The following is a 26,936-nucleotide window of genomic DNA, read 5'->3' on the forward strand; positions in this document are numbered from 1 at the left end:
TCACCTCCCTGACCAAGGCCCTTCTTCCCAGATTGCTTAGTTTGGCCGGGCAGCCAGCTCGAGGAAGAGTCTTGGTGGTCTGGAGCTTTGTCAGTGACCATCGGGTTCCTGGTCACCTCCATGACCAAGGCCTTTCCAAATCATATCCAATCAATATAATTTACCTCAGGTGGACTCCAAGTTGTAGGAACATCTCAAGGGTGATCAATGGAAACAGGATGCACCCTGAACTCAATTTAAAAGTGTCATAGCAAAGGGTCTGAATACTTAGGTATTTTTTAGTACATTTACAAGAAAATCTAAACTTGTTTTCGCTTTTGTCATTATGGGGTATTGTGTGTAGATTGAGACGGAAGAGAACGACTTAATCCATTTTAGAATGAGGCTGTAACAAAATGTGGAGAATAGTCACGGGGTCTGAATACTTCACTGTATTCTCTCTGATGTTGTCAGGGCCATTCCACCAGGGCAAATTCCCGATCCATGTAAAATGTATTTGTTGACTTCTGATTCTATAGGAGCGGGGCGGCTGCTTCCAGGACAGCCGAAGCATCAACTCGGACAGCCTCAGTGTCCAGGGAGGGGCCTCGGCCCGTCAAAGCAGCCCAGGAGATGAGAGGTTTCTGGGCCGCTCCACCAAGGCCAAGGGAGGTGACAGCAGCCAGACACGGGACTCCTGCGACTTCTCCAACTGCAGCGACGACAACACCGAGGCCGACGACAACACCGAGGCCGACGACAACACCGAGGCGTACAACAACAACCTGTTTGATATTGTCTGTGAGTCTTCAGCCACGACGGACGAGGATGGAGACGTAGACTACGAGCCTCATCACAGACCCAGGAAGAGGGGTCCCCCGGGGGGCATGCCCGGCCCCCAGAGACCAGGGTCTGAGGACAGGGGACAGGGGGACAAGTCAGTGAAGAAGATCAAGCAGGAGACTGCTGAGGACTTTTACACAGTACCTAAAGCCCAGCTAGCAGCAGGGGTAGGTACTGACTCTGGCCTAGCCTCTCACTCAGTCTCCCAGTCCCCAAAACCTAATAATTCCCTGTCCCACCATGCATTGCCACACAAACCCTTGCAGCTGGATGCCGACTGTTTGGTTGGTGGTGTGTCGTCGTCTCTGCTGGGCCACTCCTTTCCTCTCAAACCTCTCCGAGGCTCTATCTCCAGCTCTGTCTCCAAACCTTCCATGATGAGCACTAGTTCTCCCAGACATCAGGACCTGTCTTCGGTGTCGACCCAGGGCCTGAGCACCCTCCCTGGTGCAGGTAGTGAGCTGATGGAGGACCTGCTGAACCATGGAGGATCTGAGGGGCCGTTGGGGAACCTGACTCCTTCCTCTCCCAGTGGGATGAACCCTAACCTGGACCTCCTGGGAGCAGAGACCAAAGGAGAGGCAACAGGTACAGTTAACCTCCCTCTCTCCCTCTAGCTGCTCTCTCCCTCTAGCTGCTCTCTCTCTCTGTCTCTCTGTCCTCTGCTGCTCTCTCCCTCTAGCTGCTCTCTCTGTCTCTCAGCCTCTCTGCTCTCTCCTCTCTGCTGCTCTCTCTCTCTCTCTGTGTCTCTCTCTGTCTCTCTCTCTCTCTCTCTCTGTCTCTCTCTGCTCTCTCTCTGTCTCTCTCTGTCTCTCTCTGTCTCTCTCTCTCTCTCTGCTGCCTCTCTCTCTCTCTCTCTGTCTCTCTCTCTCTCTCTCTCTCTCTCTCTCTCTCTGTCTCTCTCTCTGTCTCGCTGTCTCCTCTGTCTCTCTCTGCTGCCCTCTCTCTGTCTCTCTCTGTCTCTCTCTGTCTCTCGCTGTCTCTCTCTGTCTCTCTGTGTCTCTCTCTGTGTCTCTCTCTGTGTCTCTCTGTCTGTCTCTCTCTGTCTCTCTCTGTCTCTCGCTGCCCTCTCTCTGTCTCTCGCTGCCCTCTCTCTGTCTCTCGCTGCCCTCTCTCTGTCTCTCGCTGCCCTCTCTCTGTCTCTCGCTGCCCTCTCTCTGTCTCTCGCTGCCCTCTCTCTGTCTCTCGCTGCCCTCTCTCTGTCTCTCGCTGCCCTCTCTCTGTCTCTCGCTGCCCTCTCTCTGTCTCTCGCTGCCCTCTCTCTGTCTCTCGCTGCCCTCTCTCTGTCTCTCGCTGCCCTCTCTCTGTCTCTCGCTGCCCTCTCTCTGTCTCTCGCTGCCCTCTCTCTCTCTCTCTCGCTGCCCTCTCTCTCTCTCGCTGCCCTCTCTCTCTCTCGCTGCCCTCTCTCTCTCTCTCTCTCGCTGCCCTCTCTCTCTCTCTGCCCTCTCTCTCGCTGCCTCTCTCTCTCTCTCTCGCTGCCCTCTCTCTCTCTCTCTCTCTCTCTCTCTCTGCCCCTCTCTCTCTCTCTCTCTCTCTCGCTGCTCTCTCTCTCTCTCTCTCTCTCGCTGCCTCTCTCTCTCTCTCTCTCTCTCTCTCTCTCTCTCTCTCTCTCTCTCTCTCTCTCGCTGCCCCTCTCTCTCTCTCTCTCTCTCTCTCGCTGCCCTCTCTCTCTCTCTCTCTCTCTGCTGCTCTCTCTCTCTCTCTCTCTCTCTCTCGCTGCCCCCTCTCTCTCTCTCTCTCTCTCGCTGCCCTCTCTCTCTCTCTCTCTCTCTCGCTCTCTCGCTCTCTCGCTGCCCTCTCTCTCTCTCTCTCTCTCTCGCTGCCCTCTCTCTCTCTCTCTCTCTCTCGCTGCCCTCTCTCTCTCTCTCTCTCTCTCGCTGCTCTCTCTCTCTCTCTCTCGCTGCCCTCTCTCTCTCTCTCTCTCTCTGCCCTCTCTCTCTCTCTCTCTCGCTGCCCTCTCTCTCTCTCTCTCGCTGCTCTCTCTCTCTGCCGCTGCTCTCTCTCTCTCTCGCTGCTCTCTCTCGCTGCCCTCTCGCTGCCCTCTCTCGCTGCCCTCTCTCTCTCTCTCTCTCTCTCTCGCTGCCCTCTCTCTCTCTCTCTCTCTCGCTGCCCTCTCTCTCTCTCTCTCTCTCTCTCGCTGCCCCTCTCTCTCTCTCTCTCTCTCGCGCTGCCCTCTCTCTCTCTCTCGCTGCCCTCTCTCTCTCTCTCTCGCTGCTCTCTCTCTCTCTCTCTCCCCTCTCTCTCTCTCTCTCTCTCGCTGCCCTCTCTCTCTCTCTCTCGCTGCCCTCTCTCTCTCTCTCTCTCTCTCTCTCTCTCTCTCTCTCTCTCTCTCTCTCTCTCTCGCTGCCCTCTCTCTCTCTCTCTCTCTCGCTGCCCTCTCTCTCTCTCTCTCTCTCTCTCTCTCTCTCTCTCTCTCTCGCTGCCCTCTCTCTCTCTCTCTCTCTCGCTGCCCCTCTCTCTCTCTGCCCTCTCTCTCTCGCTGCCCTCTCTCTCTCGCTGCCCTCTCTCTCTCTGCCCTCTCTCTCTCGCTGCCCTCTCTCTCTCTCTCCCTCTCTCTCTCGCTGCCCCTCTCTCTCGCTCTCTCTCTCTCTCTCTCTCTGCCCTCTCTCTCTCGCTGCCCTCTCCTCTCTCTCTCTCGCTGCCCTCTCTCTCTCTCTCTCGCTGCCCTCTCTCTCTCTCCTTGCCCTCTCTCTCTGCCCCTCTCTCTCTCTCCTTGCCCTCTCTCTCTCTCTCGCTCTCTCTCTCGCTGCTCTCTCTCTCTCTCTCTCTCTCTCTCCCCCTCTAACTTCTCTTGCCCTCCCTGTCTCTCTGTCTGTGTGTGTGTGAGAGTCTGAGTGGTATACCTGAGAGCTGTATGCGCCTAGCACTTAAAGAGATTCTAACTATCTAGAATATAATGTACCGTTACCCCTTTTCTATACCGGTGGAAACCTGTATCTGTCTGTTTTGTAGTTTTATTATATCTTTTCTGTCTGTTGTAATCTGTTCCTCAACACTGCTGCTATGATTTTAGGAGACATGACAGTTCCTCTGGGAATCATGTAGGCCTCTTAAAGGTGTAACACGTATGTGTGTACGGAACCGTTTGGCACGGGGACCTCGGTTCGGTCCGCACTGTGAACTCTAATACCTCTGAAAATATATTTACAAAGTAAAAATACTAGGCCAAAAGTCTATGCCTAAACTGTGTGGTGGGGCGTGCTCCTCTGTGTGGTGGGGCGTGCTCCTCTGTGTGGTGGGGCGTGCTCCTCTGTGTGGTGGGGCGTGCTCCTCTGTGTGCTGGGGCCCTCTCCTCTGTGTGCTCTCTCTCTCGCTGCCTGCTCTCTGTGTGTGGGGCCTGCTCTCTGTGTGGTGGGGCCTGCTCCTCTGTGTGGTGGGCCCTCTCTCTCTGTGTGGTGGGGCTCTGCTCCTCTGTGTGGTGGGGCTCTGCTCCTCTGTGTGGCTCCTCTGGGCCTGCTCCTCTGGGGCCTGCTCCTCTGTGTGGTCTCTCTGCCCTCTGTCTGGGGCCTGCTCCTCTGTGGTGGGGCCTGCTCCTCTCTGTGGTGGGGCCTGCCCTCTGTCTGGCTGCCCTCTCCTCTGTGCTGCTCCTCTCTCTCTCTCTCTGTGCTCTCTCTCCTCTGTCTGGTCTGCTCTCTCTGTGTGGTCTGCTCCTCTGTGTGGTCTCTCTCTCTGTGTGTGGGGCTCTCTCCTCTGTGGTGCTCTGCTCCTCTGTCGCTGCTCCTCTGTGTCTCTCTCCTCTGTCTCTCTGCTCCTCTGTGGTGGGGCCTGCTCTCTGTGTCTCTCTCTGCTCTCTCTGTCTCTCTCTCTGTGTCTCTCTGGGGCCTGCCCTCTGTGTGGTGGGGCCTGCTCCTCTGTGTGGTGGGCCCTGCCCTCCTGTGGGCCCTGCTCCTCTGTGTGGTGGGGTCTGCTCCTCTGTGGTGGTGGGGCTCTACCTGTGAGCTGTATGGCCTAGCTCCTCTGTGTGATTCTAACTCTCTCCCTATAATGTACTGTTACCCCTGTTGTCTATCCTCTGTGTGTGGAAACCTGTATCTGTCTGTTTGTACTCCTCTTTTATTAGTCCTTTCTGTCTGTTGTCCTCTGTTCCTCAACCTCTGCTGTGGTGATTTTGTGTGGTGGGGCCTGCTCCTCTGTTGGTGGGCCTGCTCCTCTGTGTGTGGGGCTCTGCCTCTGTAAAGGTCTGCTCCTCTGTGTGTGTGTGCCTGCTCCTCTGTGTGGTGGGGCCTGCTCCTCTGTGTGGTCCTCCTCTGTGAACTCTAATACCTCTGAAAATATATCTGTACAAAGTCTACTCCTCTAGGCCAAAAGTCTCTGCCTCTGTGGTGGGGCTCTGCTCCTCTGTGTGGTGGGGCCTGCTCCTCTGTGTGGTGGGGCCTGCTCCTCTGTGTGGTGGGTCTACTCCTCTGTGTGTGGGGCCCTACTCCTCTGTGTGGTGGCCCTACTCCTCTGTGTGGTGGGGCCTGCTCCTCTGTGTGGTGGGGCCTGCTCCTCTGTGTGGTGGGGCCTGCTCCTCTGTGTGGTGGGGCCTGCTCCTCTGTGTGGTGGGGCCTGCTCCTCTGTGTGGTGGGGCCTGCTCCTCTGTGTGGTGGGGCCCTACTCCTCTGTGTGGTGGGGCTCTGCTCCTCTGTGTGGTGGGGCTCTGCTCCTCTGTGTGGTGGGGCCTGCTCCTCTGTGTCTGTGTGCTCTGCTCCTCTGTGTGGTGGGGCCCTGCTCCTCTGTGTCTGTGGGGCCTGCTCCTCTGTGTGGTGGGGCTCTGCTCCTCTGTGTGGTGGGGCCTGCTCCTCTGTGTGGTGGGCTCTGTGTGTCTGCTCCTCTGTGTCTGCTCCTCTGTGTGGTGGGGCTCTGCTCCTCTGTGTGGTGGGCCCTGCTCCTCTGTGTGGTCTGCTCCTCTGTGTGGTGGGGCTCTGCTCCTCTGTGTGGTGGGGCCTGCTCCTCTGTGTGGTGGGGCTCTGCTCCTCTGTGTGGTGGGGCTCTGCTCCTCTGTGTGGTGGGGCTCTGCTCCTCTGTGTGGTGGGGCCCTGCTCCTCTGTGTGGTGGGGCCCTGCTCCTCTGTGTGGTGGGGCCCTGCTCCTCTGTGTGGTGGGGCCCTGCTCCTCTGTGTGGTGGGGCCCTGCTCCTCTGTGTGGTGGGGCCCTGCTCCTCTGTGTGGTGGGGCCCTGCTCCTCTGTGTGGTGGGGCCCTGCTCCTCTGTGTGTGGGGCCCTACTCCTCTGTGTGGTGGGCTCTGCTCCTCTGTGTGGTGGGGCCTGCTCCTCTGTGTGGTGGGGCCTGCTCCTCTGTGTGGTGGGGCCTGCTCCTCTGTGTGGTGGGCCCTGCTCCTCTGTGTGGTGGGGCCTGCTCCTCTGTGTGGTGGGGCTCTGCTCCTCTGTGTGGTGGGGCTCTGCTCCTCTGTGTGCTCTGCTCCTCTGTGTGGTGGGGCTCTGCTCCTCTGGGGCTCCTCTGTGTGGTGGGGCCCTGCTCCTCTGTGTGGTGGGGCTCTGCTCCTCTGTGTGGTGGGGCCCTACTCCTCTGTGTGGTGGGGCCCTGCTCCTCTGTGTGGTGGGCTCTACTCCTCTGTGTGGTGGGGCCTGCTCCTCTGTGTGCTCCTCTGTGGGGCCTGCTCCTCTGTGTGGTGGGGCTCTGCTCCTCTGTGTGGTGGGCTCTGCTCCTCTGTGTGGTGGGCTCTGCTCCTCTGTGTGGTGGGCGCTGCTCCTCTGTGTGGTGGGGCTCTGCTCCTCTGTGTGGTGGGGCCCTGCTCCTCTGTGTGGTGGGGCCCTGCTCCTCTGTGTGGTGGGGCCCTGCTCCTCTGTGTGGTGGGGCCCTGCTCCTCTGTGTGCTGCTCCTCTGTGTGGTGGGGCCCTGCTCCTCTGTGTGGTGGGGCCCTGCTCCTCTGTGTGGTGGGGCTCTGCTCCTCTGTGTGGTGGGGCTCTGCTCCTCTGTGTGGTGGGGCCCTGCTCCTCTGTGTGGTGGGGCCCTGCTCCTCTGTGTGGTGGGGCCTGCTCCTCTGTGTGGTGGGGCCTGCTCCTCTGTGTGGTGGGGCTCTGCTCCTCTGTGTGGTGGGGCTCTGCTCCTCTGTGTGGTGGGGCTCTGCTCCTCTGTGTGGTGGGGCTCTGCTCCTCTGTGTGGTGGGGCTCTGCTCCTCTGTGTGGTGGGGCCTACTCCTCTGTGTGGTGGGGCTCTACTCCTCTGTGGTGGGGCCCTACTCCTCTGTGTGGTGGGGCCCTACTCCTCTGTGTGGTGGGGCTCTACTCCTCTGTGGTGGGCCCTGCTCCTCTGTGTGGTGGGGCTCTGCTCCTCTGTGTGGTGGGGCCCTACTCCTCTGTGTGGTGGGGCCTGCTCCTCTGTGTGGTGGGGCCTGCTCCTCTGTGTGGTGGGGCCTACTCCTCTGTGTGGTGGGCCCTACTCCTCTGTGTGGTGGGCCCTACTCCTCTGTGTGGTGGGCCCTACTCCTCTGTGTGGTGGGCCCTACTCCTCTGTGTGGTGGGCCCTGCTCCTCTGTGTGGTGGGGCTCTGCTCCTCTGTGTGGTGGGCCCTACTCCTCTGTGTGGTGGCTCTGCTCTGCTCCTCTGTGTGGTGGGCCCTGCTCCTCTGTGTGGTGGGCCCTGCTCCTCTGTGTGGTGGGGCCTACTCCTCTGTGTGGTGGGGCCCTACTCCTCTGTGTGGTGGGGCCTGCTCCTCTGTGTGGTGGGGCCTGCTCCTCAAGTAAATCAGAGCTGAAAAAAAACAATTTCATTTTTTAAAATCTTAATTGGCGCATTTCAAACGGTCCTTTTTGTGAGGCGCAGCCGGGAAGTACTTCTGTGCGATGGCGAGTGGTGGGGTCGATCATCCGGAGCTTTAAATCTCCAGTATGGGAACATCTTGACTTCCCAGTAGATCATAACTGTGACAGTAAGTTGTGGATATAGAATGTTAACAGAATGTCGCCACTCAACAATGATAATAATAATAATAATAACAACAATAATAGCCTTTGCAGCTGCCAACACCTCATATATGTTGACACATCTACACAGACATCACCACCATATACAAGAGGAAACAGAACATCGTCTTCCTTCTGCCCTTTGGCAGCTCATTCTGACCGGATCAAAGAAATTACAAGAGCGATAGGTAGGCTATGCGTATATCTTTTTTTTTTTTTTTAAACGGTAAAAAAAATAATAGTGTTTTTGGTCATATGAAGTGGAGACTTGAAAATGGACTTTGTGCAACGGTCTAATATGAAAACGTTTTTCAATGACTTGGGACTTAAGTGACGGCCATCACATTACTCCCAGGGTGGGAGATGTGGGACTGTTAACGGTCACAATGCACAGGGCGAGACTTGGGACTGTAACGGTCGTTGGTAACCAAGGAAGAGTTGGAGTTGGACATCCCTCCAAGTGGTTATTACTATTGGGGAAACGATCATCCTGAGCACACACTTCTCCCACATGGTGACCTCACCGACTAAGGAAACTGCTTCTACAACAGCATTTAAATGCAACAAAACATTATATATGTATAAAAAGCTATTGTGTTTTAAAAAAAACTCTATAATTTGTTTACAATAATGATAGCTGTACTTTTAGTTTATGGGTTGACACTGCTTGTTGGTCATTTAGCCAGTTGGCATTTCTCAACGAGTTCAAATCACATGAAATGCTTCCAACTGGTATTTATGACTTCAGAGTGGAGACTTATGACTAACGGTCGTCATATGAAGTGGAGACTTGGGACTGTAACGGTCATATGAAGTGGAGACTTGAGACTGTAACGGTCATATGAAGTGGAGACTTGAGACTGTAACGGTCATATGAAGTGGAGACTTGGGACTGTAACGGTCATATGAAGTGGAGACTTGGGACTGTAACGGTCATATGAAGTGGAGACTTGGGACTGTAACGGTCATATGAAGTGGAGACTTGGGGCTGTAACGGTCATATGAAGTGGAGACTTGAGACTGTAACGGTCATATGAAGTGGAGACTTGAGACTGTAACGGTCATATGAAGTGGAGACTTGGGACTGTAACGGTCATATGAAGTGGAGACTTGGGACTGTAACGGTCATATGAAGTGGAGACTTGGGACTGTAACGGTCATATGAAGTGGAGACTTGGGACTGTAACGGTCATATGAAGTGGAGACTTGGGACTGTAACGGTCATATGAAGTGGAGACTTGGGACTGTAACGGTCATATGAAGTGGAGACTTGGGACTGTAACGGTCATATGAAGTGGAGACTTGAGACTGTAACGGTCATATGAAGTGGAGACTTGGGACTGTAACGGTCATATGAAGTGGAGACTTGGGACTGTAACGGTCATATGAAGTGGAGACTTGGGACTGTAACGGTCATATGAAGTGGAGACTTGGGACTGTAACGGTCATATGAAGTGGAGACTTGGGACTGTAACGGTCATATGAAGTGGAGACTTGGGACTGTAACGGTCATATGAAGTGGAGACTTGGGACTGTAACAGTCATATGAAGTGGAGACTTGGGACTGTAACGGTCATATGAAGTGGAGACTTGGGACTGTAACAGTCATATGAAGTGGAGACTTGGGACTGTAACGGTCATATGAAGTGGAGACTTGGGACTGTAACGGTCATATGAAGTGGAGACTTGGGACTGTAACGGTCATATGAAGTGGAGACTTGGGGACGGTCTGAAGTGGAGACTTGGGACTGTCGGTCGTGTGAAGTGGAGACTTGGGACTGTAACGGTCATGTGAAGTGGAGACTTGGGACTGTAACGGTCATATGAAGTGGAGACTTGGGACTAACGGTCATATGAAGTGGAGACTTGGGACTGTAACGGTCATGTGAAGTGGAGACTTGGGACTGTAACAGTCATGTGAAGTGGAGACTTGGGACTGTAACGGTCATATGAAGTGGAGACTTGAGACTGTAACGGTCATATGAAGTCATCTGAAGTGGAGACTTGGGACTGTAACGGTCATATGAAGTGGAGACTTGGGACTAACGGTCATATGAAGTGGAGACTTGAGACTGTAACGGTCATGTGAAGTGGAGACTTGGGACTGTAACAGTCATGTGAAGTGGAGACTTGGGACTGTAACGGTCATATGAAGTGGAGACTTGAGACTGTAACGGTCATATGAAGTGGAGACTTGGGACTGTAACGGTCATATGAAGTGGAGACTTGGGACTGTAACGGTCATATGAAGTGGAGACTTGAGACTGTAACGGTCATGTGAAGTGGAGACTTGGGACTGTAACGGTCATATGAAGTGGAGACTTGGGACTGTAACGGTCATATGAAGTGGAGACTTGGGACTGTAACGGTCATATGAAGTGGAGACTTGGGACTGTAACGGTCATATGAAGTGGAGACTTGGGACTGTAACGGTCATATGAAGTGGAGACTTGGGACTGTAACGGCCGTCGTGTGAAGTGGAGACTTGGGACTGTAACGGTCATATGAAGTGGAGACTTGAGACTGTAACGGTCATATGAAGTGGAGACTTGGGACTGTAACGGTCATATGAAGTGGAGACTTGGGACTAACGGTCATATGAAGTGGAGACTTGAGACTGTAACGGTCATATGAAGTGGAGGCTTGGGACTAACGGTCATCTGAAGTGGAGACTTGAGACTGTAACGGTCATATGAAGTGGAGACTTGGGACTAACGGTCATATGAAGTGGAGACTTGAGACTGTAACGGTCATGTGAAGTGGAGACTTGGGACTGTAACGGTCATATGAAGTGGAGACTTGGGACTGTAACGGTCATATGAAGTGGAGACTTGGGACTGTAACGGTCATGAAGTGGAACTTGGTCATATGAAGTGGAGACTTGGGACTGTAACGGTCATATGAAGTGGAGACTTGGGACTGTAACGGTCATATGAAGTGGAGACTTGGGACTGTAACGGTCATATGAAGTGGAGACTTGGGACTGTAACGGTCATATGAAGTGGAGACTTGGGACTGTAACGGTCATATGAAGTGGAGACTTGGGACTGTAACGGTCATGTGAAGTGGAGACTTGGGACTGTAACGGTCATATGAAGTGGAGACTTGGGACTGTAACGGTCATATGAAGTGGAGACTTGGGACTGTAACGGTCATGTGAAGTGGAGACTTGGGACTGTAACGGTCATATGAAGTGGAGACTTGGGACTGTAACGGTCATATGAAGTGGAGACTTGGGACTGTAACGGTCATATGAAGTGGAGACTGTAACGGTCATATGAAGTGGAGACTTGGGACTGTAACGGTCATATGAAGTGGAGACTGTAACGGTCATATGAAGTGTAGACTTGGGACTGTAACGGTCATATGAAGTGGAGACTTGAGACTGTAACGGTCATATGAAGTGGAGACTTGGGACTGTAACGGTCATATGAAGTGGAGACTTGAGACTGTAACGGTCATATGAATTGGAGACTTGGGACTGTAACGGTCATATGAATTGGAGACTTGAGACTGTAACGGTCGTCGTGTGAAGTGGAGACTTGGGGCCCGACGTAATAATCTGGTCACAACAGACAAAGTAAGGAACATTTGTGAATTTAATTTTCCCACTGTACCGGATAGCCGAACCCGTGACCCCCAAAACCGCAATAAGTACCAAACTTTGGTTTGGGAAAACATTACATTACACATTCACATATCACATATGGGGCGGCAGGGTAGTCTAGGCTTGGTTTGGGTATCCTAGTGGTTAGAGCGTTGGGCCAGTAACCGGAAGGTTGTAAGTTCGAATCCCCGAGCTGACAAGGTACAAATCTGTTGTTCTTCCCCCCCTCCCTGCATTGTCGGAACTAAAAGCACTTCGCAACATTCACATTAAAATCTGATAACCATATGTATGTGACAAAATTTGATCTGATTTGAAACTATTATGACTATGGAAAGATGAGACTCTCAAAATGGATACCATTTTATTTTCCTCATCAATCTACATACAATACACCATAATAGGTTTTTAGACATTTTTGCTAATTTATATATATTTAAAAAAGTATCACCGTCTCATTCAGAACCCTTCACTTTTCCCACATGTTTACATTAGACTGAAATGGATTCAATAGTTTTTTTCCCCCCTCATCAATCTGCACATACCCCATAATGACAAAGCAAAATATTTGTGTGGTCCTTCTGTAGCTCAGTTGGTAGAGCATGGCGCTTGTAACGCCAGGGTAGTGGGTTCGATCCCCGGGACCACCCATACGTAGAATGTATGCACACATGACTGTAAGTCGCTTTGGATAAAAGCGTCTGCTAAATGGCATATATTATTATTTATATTATTATTATTATTATTATTATTATTTTTTTTTTTTTCGTTTAATTTTTGCTAATTTATAAAAAATAAACTAAAACATTACATTTACGTAAGAATTCAGACCCTTTACTCAGTACTTTGTTGAAGCACCTTTGGCAGCGATTACAGCCTCAAGTCTTCTTCGGTATGACACTACAAGCTTGGCACACCTGTATTTGGGGAGTTTCTCCCATTCTTCTCTGCAGATCCTCTCAAGCTCTGTCAGGTCAGATGGGCAGCGTCGCTGCGCAGTTATTTTCAGGTCTCTCCGGAGATGTTAGATCGATTTCAAGTCCGGGCTCTGGCTGGGCCGCTCAAGCACATTGAGACTTGTCCTTAAGCCACTCCTGCGTTATCTTGTCTGTGTGCTTAGGGTCACTGTCCTGTTGGAAGGTGAACCTTAGCCTCAGCCTGAGGTCCTTGAGCGTTCTGGAGCAGGTTTTCATCAAGGATCTCTCTGTACTTTGCTCCGTACATCTTTCCCTTGATCCTGACTAGTCTCCCAGTCCCTGCTGCTGAAAAACATCCCCACAGCATGAGGCTTCCACCACCATGCTTCACCGTAGGGATGGTGCCAGGTTTCCTCTAGACGTGACACTTGACATTCAGGCCAAAGAGTTCAATCTTGGTTTCATCAGACCAGAGAATCTTGTTTCTCATGGTCAGTCTTTTGGTGCCTTTTGGCCAACTCCAAGAGTGCTGTCATGTGCCTTTTTACTAAAAAGGAGTACAATTTTTTAAATCCTCAATCTACACACAACACCCCATAATGACAAAGCGACAACAGGTTTTTAAACATTTTTGCACATTATATAAAATGTTTAAATGAACAGAAATACCTTATTTACATACAGTTGAAGTCGGACGTTTACATACACTTAGGTTGGAGTCATTAAAACTAGTTTTTCAACCACTCCACAAATTCCTTGTTAACAAACTATAGTTTTGGAAAGTCAGTTAGGACGTCTACTTTGCATGACACAAGTAATTTTTCCAACAATTGTTTAGACAGATTATTTCACTTATAATTAACTGTATCACAACAATATTGTATTTACTTTGCCACCATGGCCTTTTTTGCCTTTACCTCCCTTCTCACCTCATTTGCTCACATTGTATATAGACTTGTTTATAGTGTATTATTGACTGTATGTTTGTTTTACTCCATGTGTAACTCTGTGTCGTTGTATCTGTCGAACTGCTTTGCTTTATCTTGGCCAGGTTGCAATTGTAAATGAGAACTTGTTCTCAACTAGCCTACCTGGTTAAATAAAGGTGAAATAATTAAAAAAAAAAAAAAAATTCCAGTGGGTTAGAAGTTTACATACACGAAGTTGACTGTGCCTTTAAATAGCTTAGAAAATTCCAGAAAATGGTGTCATGGTTTTTAGAAGCTTCTGATAGGCTAATTGACATAATTTGAGTCAATTGGAGGTGTACCTGTGGATGTATTTCAAGGTCTACCTTCAAACTCAGTGCCTCTTTGCTTGACATCATGGTAAAATCAAAATAAATCAGCCAAGACCTCAAATAAATTGTAGACCTCCAAGTCTGGTTCATCCTTGGGAGCAATTTCCAAACACCTGTCAAAAAATGATTCAGCTTTTCCTGACTGCCTTTTCAATGTTAGGGTTGATTGCGGGCCCTCAAATGTTAAACATTTATCACATAGTTCGGGACGTTGCGGATGAGTAAGAAGAAACGGCTGACCTGCGCACCACTAATCTCAATATAAGGTGAGTTTATTAAACCTTTTCGTTGTTGAGTGATCACATATATATAATTCTAGCCGTTTTGTGTAATGTAGCTCTGTGAAAATCGGATTTCATTGTATTGAGACTGCCTGTATGCTGTAACTAAGGAGAGCACTGTATGTTTCCGTCCTAAATCCTACCCCATTCCCTAAGTAGTGCACTGCTTTTGCCCAGTGCCCATAGGGAATAGGGTTCCATTTGGGGAATTAAGGTGCCAACAGTAGACTGTTTTTCTTCATGTGATACAGTGAATGAACAAGTGTTCAATCCCATTTTACAGGTCCACCAGACTGTTCCAAGAAGATGGAGTGAACTGTTTTTTACGTTGAGAGAAATGGTTAGTTATGTGTATTATATATTATTATGTGTATGTACATTTCCAATTAAATGTGCTTTTCTAAATGTCATGACCAATCAAAATCATGTTTTTCATTTTTTAATTGGATGATATTTGGATGAAACCAGATCAAAAGTATGAATAAATGACTGTTGCTTCTACATCGCTAAAGTTTGATTATAAAGTTACTCCCCCAAACACTTGGATTCAGGAGGCGGGATTATTAAGATGATCGGGTGACATCACCTTTAATACACCAATGGCAACACGATTATTATTTCACCTAATTTAAATAAGTAGGGGCTTGTAACCAACATCAGAGATGGTGTGTTTGCAGAGGGGCGTGTCCTATATAGCTCTAAAGCTACTCTACTGGCGCCAAAATCTGACTGTAGGATGGCAGCTAATATCATTTAAAGTTTTTACTCATTCATTTACCCTTTCATCCGGCTGGTCTTTAGCCAGCATAGAACGGGGGGGGGGTGTTGTTCAAAACTCACATCAACACGTTCGTCGGGATGTGAACCGCGTCACGAGAGACGCAACAAACGGGAGGCATCCAGTGATGTTTCGCCAAATTAGGTCGAGATGATTTTACTGCAACGTTGCATCCAAGTTGCTTGGTGTTTTCAAAGAGCTGTCAGTCAAGGCCACCTCGTGAATATAAGCTCCCCGCAAACTCAACCGGCCTTTAAAAAAAAAAAAAAAAAAAAACTTCCTGGTAGGAAGTACTTTTCCCTCAAATTTAAATGTAGTCTTGTTTGACATGGGAATCAGAATGACTGTTGAGGACCTATGACTAGGCATTGTTCAGTGAATACTGTGTAAAATAAACTGTAATAAAAAAGAAATGTATAGCCAAACTGTGTTGTCATTATGTCTCATAAGGATTATAGTTAAAGATGCACTATGTAGAAATCGCTCCGCCATTTCCTGGTTGCAAAATTTCGAAAGTTTGCCTAATTTCAGTTTGTGACAGAACGAGAAAGGACAGTGTAGAGAATCATTGTACCATCTAAACCGCTGTGAAATATATATATACGGACCTCCCGGTTACAACAGAGCCTGGGCGTGAACTCAGAGTCTCTGGTGGCACAGCTGACGCTGCAGTACAGCGGTAACCACTGCGCCACCCGGGAGGCATTGTACCATCTAAACCACTGTGAAATTGATCTTTTCCATAACTCAAAATATTGTATTTTCAGCTGTTTAAAGCTGGTGGACAAAACTGAAAGTTAAAAAAACAAAAAAACGAAACTTAAGAACAGGAAGCATAGAAATAGCACATACAGAACAGATCTGCCGTTTCTTAGACTCGGCGACAGATCTATAACTCTAATTTCTATGAGTTTGGTCGGCTCATCCAAAAAGTGACATATTGCCACTTTTTTAATGGACAATATTTATATAAACATTTTCTAAAAACCTGTCTGATTCCTCTTTTTTATTTATTTTTAGACGTAATCTGGCCCACCTCTTCAAGCCACTGCCTGACCAGCGAACCGGAAGAGGAGAAGCGGCGCGTTGAAGAGTTTGTTGCTAGAATAGGTGAGACCATTCTGGAGCTACGCTAGTTCTCAAATGACACTATTGATGAAGCTTTCTCCTCGGCACATTTTGTAGAAATTGCTCTGTGTTTTTGTTTTTGTGTGTAAATATCTCTGTTGTTCTCTACAGATCTGGATCAGCTACAGAGTCTACAGACGGTCATACACCAGGTTCTGTCTTTCCGTGACAAGAAAATGGAGAGAGGGGAGGATTGGAGAACGGAGAGAGGGGAAGAGAGGAGAACGGAGAGAGGACAGGATTGGAAAACGGAGAGAGGGGAAGAGAGGAGAACGGAGAGAGGACAGGATTGGAAAACGGAGAGAGGGGAAGAGAGGAGAATGGAGAGGGGGGAGGATTGGAGAACGGAGAGAGGGGAAGAGAGGATAGCGGAGAGAGGGGAGGATTGGAGAACGGAGAGAGGGGAAGAGAGGAGAGCGGAGAGAAGGCAGTACCATGAGGATAGAGCTCCCAGTCATTATCCCCAGCCCCACATTTATCAACCCAACACCCATCAACAACAGACCCAGTTCCAGTCCCATCTTGAGACCCACCAGCCACAGCTTCAACCCCAGCCTGAGCCGACGCGCTGGCGAGGCCGTCACAGGGAGCAGCTGCAGGGCCAGCAGGAGCTCTACCCCGGCTCAGGAGTCCTGCTGTCCTCCCTGCAGCTAGCTGCCATGTTTCAGGAGGCCAGAGGGAACTGCATGAGACTCTTTCATCTCCTATTCGAGCATTTCTTCACCGAGGAAGACCTCATTGGGGCGGTGGCCTTCGGCAGGAGGGGAAAAGTACCCGACGGCAAGAAGATTCTTGACCGCAGAACGGTGGACGCAATCATAGGTGAGGAGGAGGAGTAGACGATCATAGGTGAGGAGGAGGAGGAGTAGACAATCATAGGTGAGGAGGAGGAGTAGACAATCATAGGTGAGGAGGAGGAGTAGACAATCATAGGTGAGGAGGAGGAGGAGTAGACAATCATAGGTGAGGAGGAGGAGTAGACAATCATAGGTGAGGAGGAGGAGGAGTAGACAATCATAGGTGAGGAGGAGGAGGAGTAGACGATCATAGGTGAGGAGGAGTAGACAATCATAGGTGAGGAGGAGGAGTAGACGACCATAGGTGAGGAGGAGGAGTAGACGACCATAGGTGAGGAGGAGGAGTAGACGATCATAGGTGAGGAGGAGGAGGAGTAGACAATCATAGATGAGGAGGAGTAGACAATCATAGGTGAGGAGGAGTAGACAATCATAGGTGAGGAGGAGGAGGAGTAGACAATCATAGGTGAGGAGGAGTAGACAATCATAGGTGAGGAGGAGGAGGAGTAGACAATCATAGGTGAGGAGGAGGAGGAGTAGACAATCATAGGTGAGGAGGAGGAGGAGTAGACAATCATAGGTGAGGAGGAGTAGACAATCATAGGAGGAGGAGTAGACAATCATAGGTGAGGAGGAGTAGACAATCATAGGTGAGGAGGAGGAGGAGTAGACAATCATAGGTGAGGAGGAGGAGGAGTAGACAATCATAGGTGAGGAGGAGGAGTAGACAATCATAGGTGAGGAGGAGTAGACAATCATAGGTGAGGAGGAGGAGGAGTAGACAATCATAGGTGAGGAGGAGGAGTAGACAATCATAGGTGAGGAGGAGGAGGAGTAGACAATCATAGGTGAGGAGGAGTAGACGGCGATCATAGGTGAGGAGGAGGAGTAGACAATCATAGGTGAGGAGGAGGAGTAGACAATCATAGATGAGGAGGAGTAGACAATCATAGGTGAGGAGGAGTAGACAATCATAGGTGAGGAGGAGGAGGAGTAGACAATCATAGGTGAGGAGGAGGAGGAGTAGACAATCATAGGTGAGGAGGAGGAGGAGTAGACAATCATAGGTGAGGAGGAGGAGGAGTAGACAATCATAGGTGAGGAGGAGGAGGAGTAGACAATCATAGGTGAGGAGGAGGAGGAGTAGACAATCATAGGTGAGGTGAGGAGGAGTAGACAATCATAGGTGAGGAGGAGTAGACAATCATAGATGAGGAGGAGTAGACAATCATAGGAGGAGGAGGAGGAGGAGGAGTAGACAATCATAGGTGAGGAGGAGACAATCATAGAGGAGGAGTAGACAATCATAGGTGAGGAGGAGGAGGAGTAGACAATCATAGGTGAGGAGGAGTAGACAATCATAGGTGAGGAGGAGTAGACAATCATAGGTGAGGAGGAGTAGACAATCATAGGTGAGGAGGAGGAGGAGTAGACAATCATAGGTGAGGAGGAGGAGGAGTAGACAATCATAGGTGAGGAGGAGTAGACAATCATAGATGAGGAGGAGTAGACAATCATAGGTGAGGAGGAGTAGACAATCATAGGTGAGGAGGAGTAGACAATCATAGGTGAGGAGGAGGAGGAGTAGACAATCATAGGTGAGGAGGAGTAGACAATCATAGGTGAGGAGGAGGAGGAGTAGACAATCATAGGTGAGGAGGAGGAGTAGACAATCATAGGTGAGGTGAGGAGGAGTAGACAATCATAGGTGAGGAGGAGGAGGAGTAGACAATCATAGATGAGGAGGAGTAGACAATCATAGGTGAGGAGGAGGAGGAGTAGACAATCATAGGTGAGGAGGAGTAGACAATCATAGGTGAGGAGGAGGAGTAGACAATCATAGGTGAGGAGGAGGAGTAGACAATCATAGGTGAGGAGGAGTAGACAATCATAGGTGAGGAGGAGGAGTAGACAATCATAGGTGAGGAGGAGGAGTAGACAATCATAGGTGAGGAGGAGGAGGTAGACAATCATAGGTGAGGAGGAGGAGTAGACAATCATAGGTGAGGAGGAGGAGGAGTAGACAATCATAGATGAGGAGGAGTAGACAATCATAGGTGAGGAGGAGGAGTAGACAATCATAGGTGAGGAGGGAGTAGACAATCATAGATGAGGAGGAGTAGACAATCATAGGTGAGGAGGAGGAGTAGACAATCATAGGTGAGGAGGAGGAGTAGACAATCATAGAGGAGGAGGAGTAGACAATCATAGGTGAGGAGGAGGAGTAGACAATCATAGAGGAGGAGGAGTAGACAATCATAGATGAGGAGGAGTAGACAATCATAGGTGAGGAGGAGGAGGAGTAGACAATCATAGAGGAGGAGGAGTAGACAATCATAGGTGAGGAGGAGGAGGAGTAGACAATCATAGGTGAGGAGGAGTAGACAATCATAGGTGAGGAGGAGGAGGAGTAGACAATCATAGGTGAGGAGGAGTAGACAATCATAGGTGAGGAGGAGTAGACAATCATAGGTGAGGAGGAGGAGGAGGAGTAGACAATCATAGGTGAGGAGGAGGAGGAGTAGACGATCATAGGTGAGGAGGAGGAGTAGACAATCATAGGTGAGGAGGAGGAGTAGACAATCATAGGTGAGGAGGAGGAGTAGACAATCATAGGTGAGGAGGAGGAGTAGACAATCATAGGTGAGGAGGAGGAGTAGACAATCATAGGTGAGGAGGAGGAGTAGACAATCATAGGTGAGGAGGAGGAGTAGACAATCATAGGTGAGGAGGAGGAGTAGACAATCATAGGTGAGGAGGAGGAGGAGTAGACAATCATAGGTGAGGAGGAGTAGACAATCATAGGTGAGGAGGAGGAGTAGACAATCATAGGTGAGGAGGAGGAGTAGACAATCATAGGTGAGGAGGAGGAGACAATCATAGGTGAGGAGGAGGAGGAGGAGTAGACAATCATAGGTGAGGAGGAGGAGTAGACAATCATAGGTGAGGAGGAGGAGGAGTAGACAATCATAGGTGAGGAGGAGTAGACAATCATAGGTGAGGAGGAGGAGGAGTAGACAATCATAGGTGAGGGAGGAGTAGACAATCATAGGTGAGGAGGAGGAGTAGACAATCATAGGTGAGGAGGAGGAGGAGTAGACAATCATAGGTGAGGAGGAGGAGGAGTAGACAATCATAGGTGAGGAGGAGGAGTAGACAATCATAGGTGAGGAGGGAGTAGACAATCATAGGTGAGGAGGAGGAGTAGACAATCATAGGTGAGGAGGAGGAGTAGACAATCATAGGTGAGGAGGAGTAGACAATCATAGGTGAGGAGGAGGAGGTAGACAATCATAGGTGAGGAGGAGGAGGAGAGACAATCATAGGTGAGGAGGAGGAGGAGTAGACAATCATAGGTGAGGAGGAGGAGTAGACAATCATAGGTGAGGAGGAGGAGGAGTAGACAATCATAGGTGAGGGAGGAGGAGTAGACAATCATAGGTGAGGAGGAGGAGTAGACAATCATAGGTGAGGAGGAGGAGGAGTAGACAATCATAGGTGAGGAGGAGGAGTAGACAATCATAGGTGAGGAGGAGGAGTAGACAATCATAGGTGAGGAGGAGGAGGAGTAGACAATCATAGGTGAGGAGGAGGAGGAGTAGACAATCATAGGTGAGGAGGAGGAGGAGTAGACAATCATAGGTGAGGAGGAGGAGGAGGTAGACAATCATAGGTGAGGAGGAGGAGTAGACAATCATAGGTGAGGAGGAGGAGGAGTAGACAATCATAGGTGAGGAGGAGGAGGAGTAGACAATCATAGGTGAGGAGGAGGAGGAGTAGACAATCATAGGTGAGGAGGAGGAGTAGACAATCATAGGTGAGGAGGAGGAGTAGACAATCATAGGTGAGGAGGAGGAGGAGTAGACAATCATAGGTGAGGAGGAGGAGGAGTAGACAATCATAGGTGAGGAGGAGGAGTAGACAATCATAGGTGAGGAGGAGGAGGAGTAGACAATCATAGGTGAGGAGGAGGAGTAGACAATCATAGGTGAGGAGGAGGAGGAGGAGTAGACAATCATAGGTGAGGAGGAGGAGGAGTAGACAATCATAGGTGAGGAGGAGGAGGAGGTAGACAATCATAGGTGAGGGAGGAGGAGGAGGAGTAGACAATCATAGGTGAGGAGGAGGAGGAGGAGTAGACAATCATAGGTGAGGAGGAGGAGTAGACAATCATAGGTGAGGAGGAGGAGGAGGAGGAGTAGACAATCATAGGTGAGGAGGAGGAGGAGGAGTAGACAATCATAGGTGAGGAGGAGGAGGAGGAGGAGTAGACAATCATAGGTGAGGAGGAGGAGTAGACAATCATAGGTGAGGAGGAGGAGGAGTAGACAATCATAGGTGAGGAGGAGGAGTAGACAATCATAGGTGAGGAGGAGGAGGAGTAGACAATCATAGGTGAGGAGGAGGAGGAGTAGACAATCATAGGTGAGGAGGAGGAGTAGACAATCATAGGTGAGGAGGAGGAGGAGTAGACAATCATAGGTGAGGAGGAGGAGTAGAGACAATCATAGGTGAGGAGGAGGAGGAGTAGACAATCATAGGTGAGGAGGAGGAGGAGTAGACAATCATAGGTGAGGAGGAGGAGGAGTAGACAATCATAGGTGAGGAGGAGGAGGAGTAGACAATCATAGGTGAGGAGGAGGAGGAGTAGACAATCATAGGTGAGGAGGAGGAGTAGACAATCATAGGTGAGGAGGAGGAGGAGTAGACAATCATAGGTGAGGAGGAGGAGTAGACAATCATAGGTGAGGAGGAGGAGTAGACAATCATAGGTGAGGAGGAGGAGGAGTAGACAATCATAGGTGAGGAGGAGGAGTAGACAATCATAGGTGAGGAGGAGGAGGAGTAGACAATCATAGGTGAGGAGGAGGAGGAGTAGACAATCATAGGTGAGGAGGAGGAGTAGACAATCATAGGTGAGGAGGAGGAGTAGACAATCATAGGTGAGGAGGAGGAGTAGACAATCATAGGTGAGGAGGAGTAGACAATCATAGGTGAGGAGGAGGAGGAGTAGACAATCATAGGTGAGGAGGAGTAGACAATCATAGGTGAGGAGGAGGAGGAGTAGACAATCATAGGTGAGGAGGAGGAGTAGACAATCATAGGTGAGGAGGAGTAGACAATCATAGGTGAGGAGGAGGAGGAGTAGACAATCATAGGTGAGGAGGAGTAGACAATCATAGGTGAGGAGGAGGAGTAGACAATCATAGGTGAGGAGGAGGAGGAGTAGACAATCATAGGTGAGGAGGAGTAGACAATCATAGGTGAGGAGGAGGAGGAGTAGACAATCATAGATGAGGAGGAGTAGACAATCATAGATGAGGAGGAGTAGACAATCATAGGTGAGGAGGAGTAGACAATCATAGGTGAGGAGGAGGAGGAGTAGACAATCATAGGTGAGGAGGAGTAGACAATCATAGATGAGGAGGAGTAGACAATCATAGGTGAGGAGGAGTAGACAATCATAGGTGAGGAGGAGGAGGAGTAGACAATCATAGGTGAGGAGGAGTAGACAATCATAGGTGAGGAGGAGGAGTAGACAATCATAGAGGAGGAGGAGTAGACAATCATAGGTGAGGAGGAGGAGGAGTAGACGATCATAGGTGAGGAGGAGTAGACAATCATAGGTGAGGAGGAGGAGTAGACGATCATAGGTGAGGAGGAGGTAGACAATCATAGGTGAGGAGGAGGAGTAGACGATCATAGGTGAGGAGGAGTAGACGATCATAGGTGAGGAGGAGTAGACGATCATAGGTGAGGAGGAGTAGACGATCATAGGTGAGGAGGAGTAGACGATCATAGGTGAGGAGGAGTAGACAATCATAGGTGAGGAGGAGGTAGACGATCATAGGTGAGGAGGAGTAGACGCAATCATAGGTGAGGAGGAGTAGACGATCATAGGTGAGGAGGAGGAGTAGACGATCATAGGTGAGGAGGAGGAGGAGTAGACGATCATAGGTGAGGAGGAGGAGGAGTAGACTATCATAGGTGAGGAGGAGGAGGAGTAGACTATCATAGGTGAGGAGGAGGAGTAGAAGACCATAGGTGAGGAGGAGTAGTAGAAGACCATAGGTGAGGAGGAGGAGTAGACGACCATAGGTGTGAGGAGGAGTAGACGATCATAGGTGAGGAGGAGGAGTAGGCAATCATAGGTGAGGAGGAGTAGACGATCATAGGTGAGGAGGAGTAGGCAATCATAGGTGAGGAGGAGTAGAAGACTATCATAGGGAGGAGGAGGAGTAGACAATCATAGGTGAGGAGGAGGAGTAGACGATCATAGGTGAGGAGGAGGAGTAGACGATCATAGGTGAGGAGGAGGAGAGAGATCACCAGGTGAGGAGGAGGTGAGGAGGTGAGGAGGAGGAGTAGGCGATCATAGGTGAGGAGGAGGAGTAGACGATCATAGGTGAGGAGGAGGAGTAGACGACCATAGGTGAGGAGGAGGAGTAGACGACCATAGGTGAGGAGGAGGAGTAGACGACCATAGGTGAGGAGGAGGAGTAGACGACCATAGGTGAGGAGGAGGAGTAGGCGATCATAGGTGAGGAGGAGGAGTAGACGATCATAGGTGAGGAGGAGGAGTAGACGACCATAGGTGAGGAGGAGGAGTAGACGATCATAGGTGAGGAGGAGGAGTAGACGATCATAGGTGAGGAGGAGGAGGAGTAGACAATCATAGGTGAGGAGGAGGAGTAGGCGATCATAGGTGAGGAGGAGGAGTAGGCGACCATAGGTGAGGAGGAGGAGTAGGCGACCATAGGTGAGGAGGAGGAGTAGACGATCATAGGTGAGGAGGAGGAGTAGACGACCATAGGTGAGGAGGAGGAGTAGACGACCATAGGTGAGGAGGAGGAGTAGACGACCATAGGTGAGGAGGAGGAGTAGACGACCATAGGTGAGGAGGAGGAGTAGACGACCATAGGTGAGGAGGAGGAGTAGACGACCATAGGTGAGGAGGAGGAGTAGACGACCATAGGTGAGGAGGAGGAGTAGACGACCATAGGTGAGGAGGAGGAGTAGACGATCATAGGTGAGGAGGAGGAGTAGAAGACCATAGGTGAGGAGGAGGAGTAGACGATCATAGGTGAGGAGGAGGAGTAGAAGACCATAGGTGAGGAGGAGGAGTAGAAGACCATAGGTGAGGAGGAGGAGTAGAAGACCATAGGTGAGGAGGAGGAGTAGACGATCATAGGTGAGGAGGAATAAAGATTGTTAATGCACTTTTTCGGGTCCTGGTCTAAAGTAGTGTACTATATAAAGGGAATAGGGCCCTGGTCTAAAGTAGGTCACTATATAGAGGGAATTGGGCCCTGGTCTAAAGTAGGTCACTATATAGAGGGAATAGGGCCCTGGTCTAAAGTAGGTCACTATATAGAGGGAATTGGGCCCTGGTCTAAAGTAGGTCACTATATAAAGGGAATAGGGCCCTGGTCTAAAGTAGGTCACTATATAGAGGGAATTGGGCCCTGGTCTAAAGTAGGTCACTATATAGAGGGAATAGGGCCCTGGTCTAAAGTAGGTCACTATATAGAGGGAATAGGGCCCTGGTCTAAAGTAGGTCACTATATAGAGGGAATAGGTTGCCATACACCAGATTGTTACTTGTGTTTTCTACTCTGGGCCCATGTATGTATTGACTCATACCAACTGCTCAACGTGTCAGTTAACTAACTGTATCTCCATTTCACAGCGTACGTCCTCCACTGCTCTGCCCTGGATGGCTGGACGTCGGTGGAGTCGTCCAAACTGAAGAAAGCATGCATCAATAAGTGTAGACTGAGGATGTGTCAGAGGAGAATTGTTACATGTCCTGACGACTTTCCGCAGGTCAGGGTCTGAGGATCCTACCGTTGTGGAGGAAAGGAGGTCATCGTGTCTGCCTTCTGTTAGACATGAGACCATGTCTTTTGTCCCAAATGGAATCCTATTGCCTTCATATGGGCTCTGGTCAAAAGTGTAGTGCTCTATATTGGGCTCTGGTCAAAAGTAGTGCTCTCTATAGGGCTCTGGTCAAAAGTAGTGCTCTCTAGGGCTCTATAGGGCTCTAGGGTCAAAAGTAGTGCTCTCTATATTGGGCTCTGGTCAAAAGTAGTGCTCTCTATAGGGCTCTGGTCAAAAGTATAGTGCTCTATATTGGGCTCTGGTCAAAAGTAGTGCTCTCTATTGGGCTCTGGTCAAAAGTATAGTGCTCTCTATAGGGCTCTGGTCAAAAGTAGTGTAGGGCTCTGGTCAAAAGTAGTCTCTATAGGGCTCTGGTCAAAAAATAGGGCTCTGGTCAAAAGTAGTGCTCTATATTGGGCTCTGGTCAAAAGTAGTGCTCTATAGGGCTCTGGTCAAAAGTAGTGCTCTCTATAGGGCTCTGGTCAAAAGTAGTGCTCTCTATAGGGCTCTGGTCAAAAGTAGTGCTCTCTATAGGGCTCTGGTCAAAAGTAGTGCTCTATATTGGGCTCTGGTCAAAAGTAGTGCTCTATATAGGGCTCTGGTCAAAAGTAGTGCTCTATATAGGGCTCTGGTCAAAAGTAGTGCTCTATATAGGGCTCTGGTCAAAAGTAGTGCTCTATATAGGGCTCTGGTCAAAAGTAGTGCTCTATATTGGGCTCTGGTCAAAAGTAGTGCTCTATATTGGGCTCTGGTCAAAATAGGGCTCTGGTCAAAAGTAGTGCTCTATATAGGGCTCTGGTCAAAAGTAGTGCTCTATATTGGGCTCTGGTCAAAAGTAGTGCTCTATATAGGGCTCTGGTCAAAAGTAGTGCTCTAGGGCTCTGGTCAAAAGTAGTGCTCTGGGGTCAAAAGTAGCTCTATATAGGGCTCTCAAAAGTATAGGGCTCTGGTCAAAAGTAGTGCTCTATATAGGGCTCTGCAAAGTAGTCTATATTGGGCTCTGGTCAAAAGTAGTGCTCTCTATAGGGCTCTGGTCAAAAGTAGTGCTCTATATTGGGCTCTGGTCAAAAGTAGTGCTCTATATAGTGCTCTGGTCAAAAGTAGTGCTCTCTATAGGGCTCTGGTCAAAAGTATAGTGCTCTATATTGGGCTCTGGTCAAAAGTATAGTGCTCTATTGGGTCTGGTCAAAAGTAGTGCTCTATATAGGGCTCTGGTCAAAAGTAGTGCTCTATATAGGGCTCTGGTCAAAATAGTGCTCTATATAGGGCTCTGGTCAAAAGTAGTGCTCTATATAGGGCTCTGGTCAAAAGTAGTGCTCTATAGGGAATATGGTGCCATTTTGAGCCTGTGGGACGACGTGTTTTCTTATCCAGAAGACATGACGCCAGCGGAATGCAGGGTTCTGATGTTCAATGACTTACTTCCATTTTTCCTGCATTAAGTTATTGTTGTTAGTCACGATGTTAGACCAATGACTGAAGGAGAAATGTCATAAGGTGAATGCACCAATTTGTAAGTCGCTCTGGATAAGATGTTAGTCAATGACTGAAGGAGAAATGACTTAAATGTAAATGTAAGGAGAAATGTTATGTGTAATGATGTTAGACCAATGACTGAAGGAGAAATGTTATGTGTAATGATGTTAGACCAATGACTGAAGGAGAAATGTTGTGTGTAATGATGTTAGACCAATGACTGAAGGAGAAATGTAATGATGTTAGACCAATGTAATGATGTTAGACCAATGACTGAAGGAGAAATGCTGTGTGTAATGATGTTAGACCAATGACTGAAGGAGAAATGTTATGTGTAATGATGTTAGACCAATGACTGAAGGAGAAATGTTATGTGTAATGATGTTAGACCAATGACTGAAGGAGAAATGTTATGTGTAATGATGTTAGACCAATGACTGAAGGAGAAATGTTATGTGTAATGATGTTAGACCAATGACTGAAGGAGAAATGTTATGTGTAATGATGTTAGACCAATGACTGAAGGAGAAATGCTGTGTGTAATGATGTTAGACCAATGACTGAAGGAGAAATGTTATGTGTAATGATGTTAGACCAATGACTGAAGGAGAAATGCTGTGTGTAATGATGTTAGACCAATGACTGAAGGAGAAATGTTATGTGTAATGATGTTAGACCAATGACTGAAGGAGAAATGTTATGTGTAATGATGTTAGACCAATGACTGAAGGAGAAATGTTATGTGTAATGATGTTAGACCAATGACTGAAGGAGAAATGTTATGTGTAATGATGTTAGACCAATGACTGAAGGAGAAATGTTATGTGTAATGATGTTAGACCAATGACTGAAGGAGAAATGCTGTGTGTAATGATGTTAGACCAATGACTGAAGGAGAAATGCTGTGTGTAATGATGTTAGACCAATGACTGAAGGAGAAACGTTGACAGTAATGTTGCCCTGAAATAAATGGTCAATCCCCCTCGATGGTGTCGAGAAATTATTGACTGGATATTTAAATAGACGAGCCTTGATCTCAGCCACAG

At 49.1% G+C, this 26,936-nt stretch overlaps 1 protein-coding gene and 1 long non-coding RNA gene across 4 annotated transcripts in view; both read left to right on the forward strand.

Moving 5' to 3' along the window:
• The window catches only part of LOC118378366 (uncharacterized protein KIAA1958 homolog), a 38,308-nt gene extending 13,752 nt beyond the window's left edge, over positions 1 to 24,556 (forward strand). The window contains exons 3-6 of one of the 2 annotated variants that reach the window (XM_052517510.1): positions 519 to 1,410; positions 15,629 to 15,718; positions 15,848 to 16,558; positions 24,224 to 24,556. In XM_052517510.1, the coding sequence (XP_052373470.1) occupies positions 519 to 1,410; positions 15,629 to 15,718; positions 15,848 to 16,558; positions 24,224 to 24,372 (1,842 nt within the window). In that variant the 3' untranslated portion in view covers positions 24,373 to 24,556. Of the gene's footprint in view, positions 1 to 518; positions 1,411 to 15,628; positions 15,719 to 15,847; positions 16,586 to 24,223 lie in introns of both variants that reach the window. The other variant, XM_052517511.1, reaches the window with a different exon arrangement.
• LOC127929564 (uncharacterized) lies at positions 16,825 to 23,547 on the forward strand. 2 transcript variants are annotated; one of them, XR_008135205.1, is made up of 4 exons: positions 16,825 to 17,023; positions 17,874 to 17,975; positions 22,240 to 22,311; positions 23,075 to 23,547. It is a non-coding gene; the product is annotated as an uncharacterized LOC127929564 (long non-coding RNA). The 2 variants fall into 2 exon arrangements; XR_008135204.1 differs by having other exon boundaries at positions 22,264 to 22,335.
• Positions 24,557 to 26,936: the final 2,380 nt, after the last annotated feature.

This window comes from Oncorhynchus keta, unplaced genomic scaffold (genome assembly GCF_023373465.1).
Source record: "Oncorhynchus keta strain PuntledgeMale-10-30-2019 unplaced genomic scaffold, Oket_V2 Un_scaffold_8424_pilon_pilon, whole genome shotgun sequence".
NCBI lineage: Eukaryota > Metazoa > Chordata > Actinopteri > Salmoniformes > Salmonidae > Oncorhynchus > Oncorhynchus keta.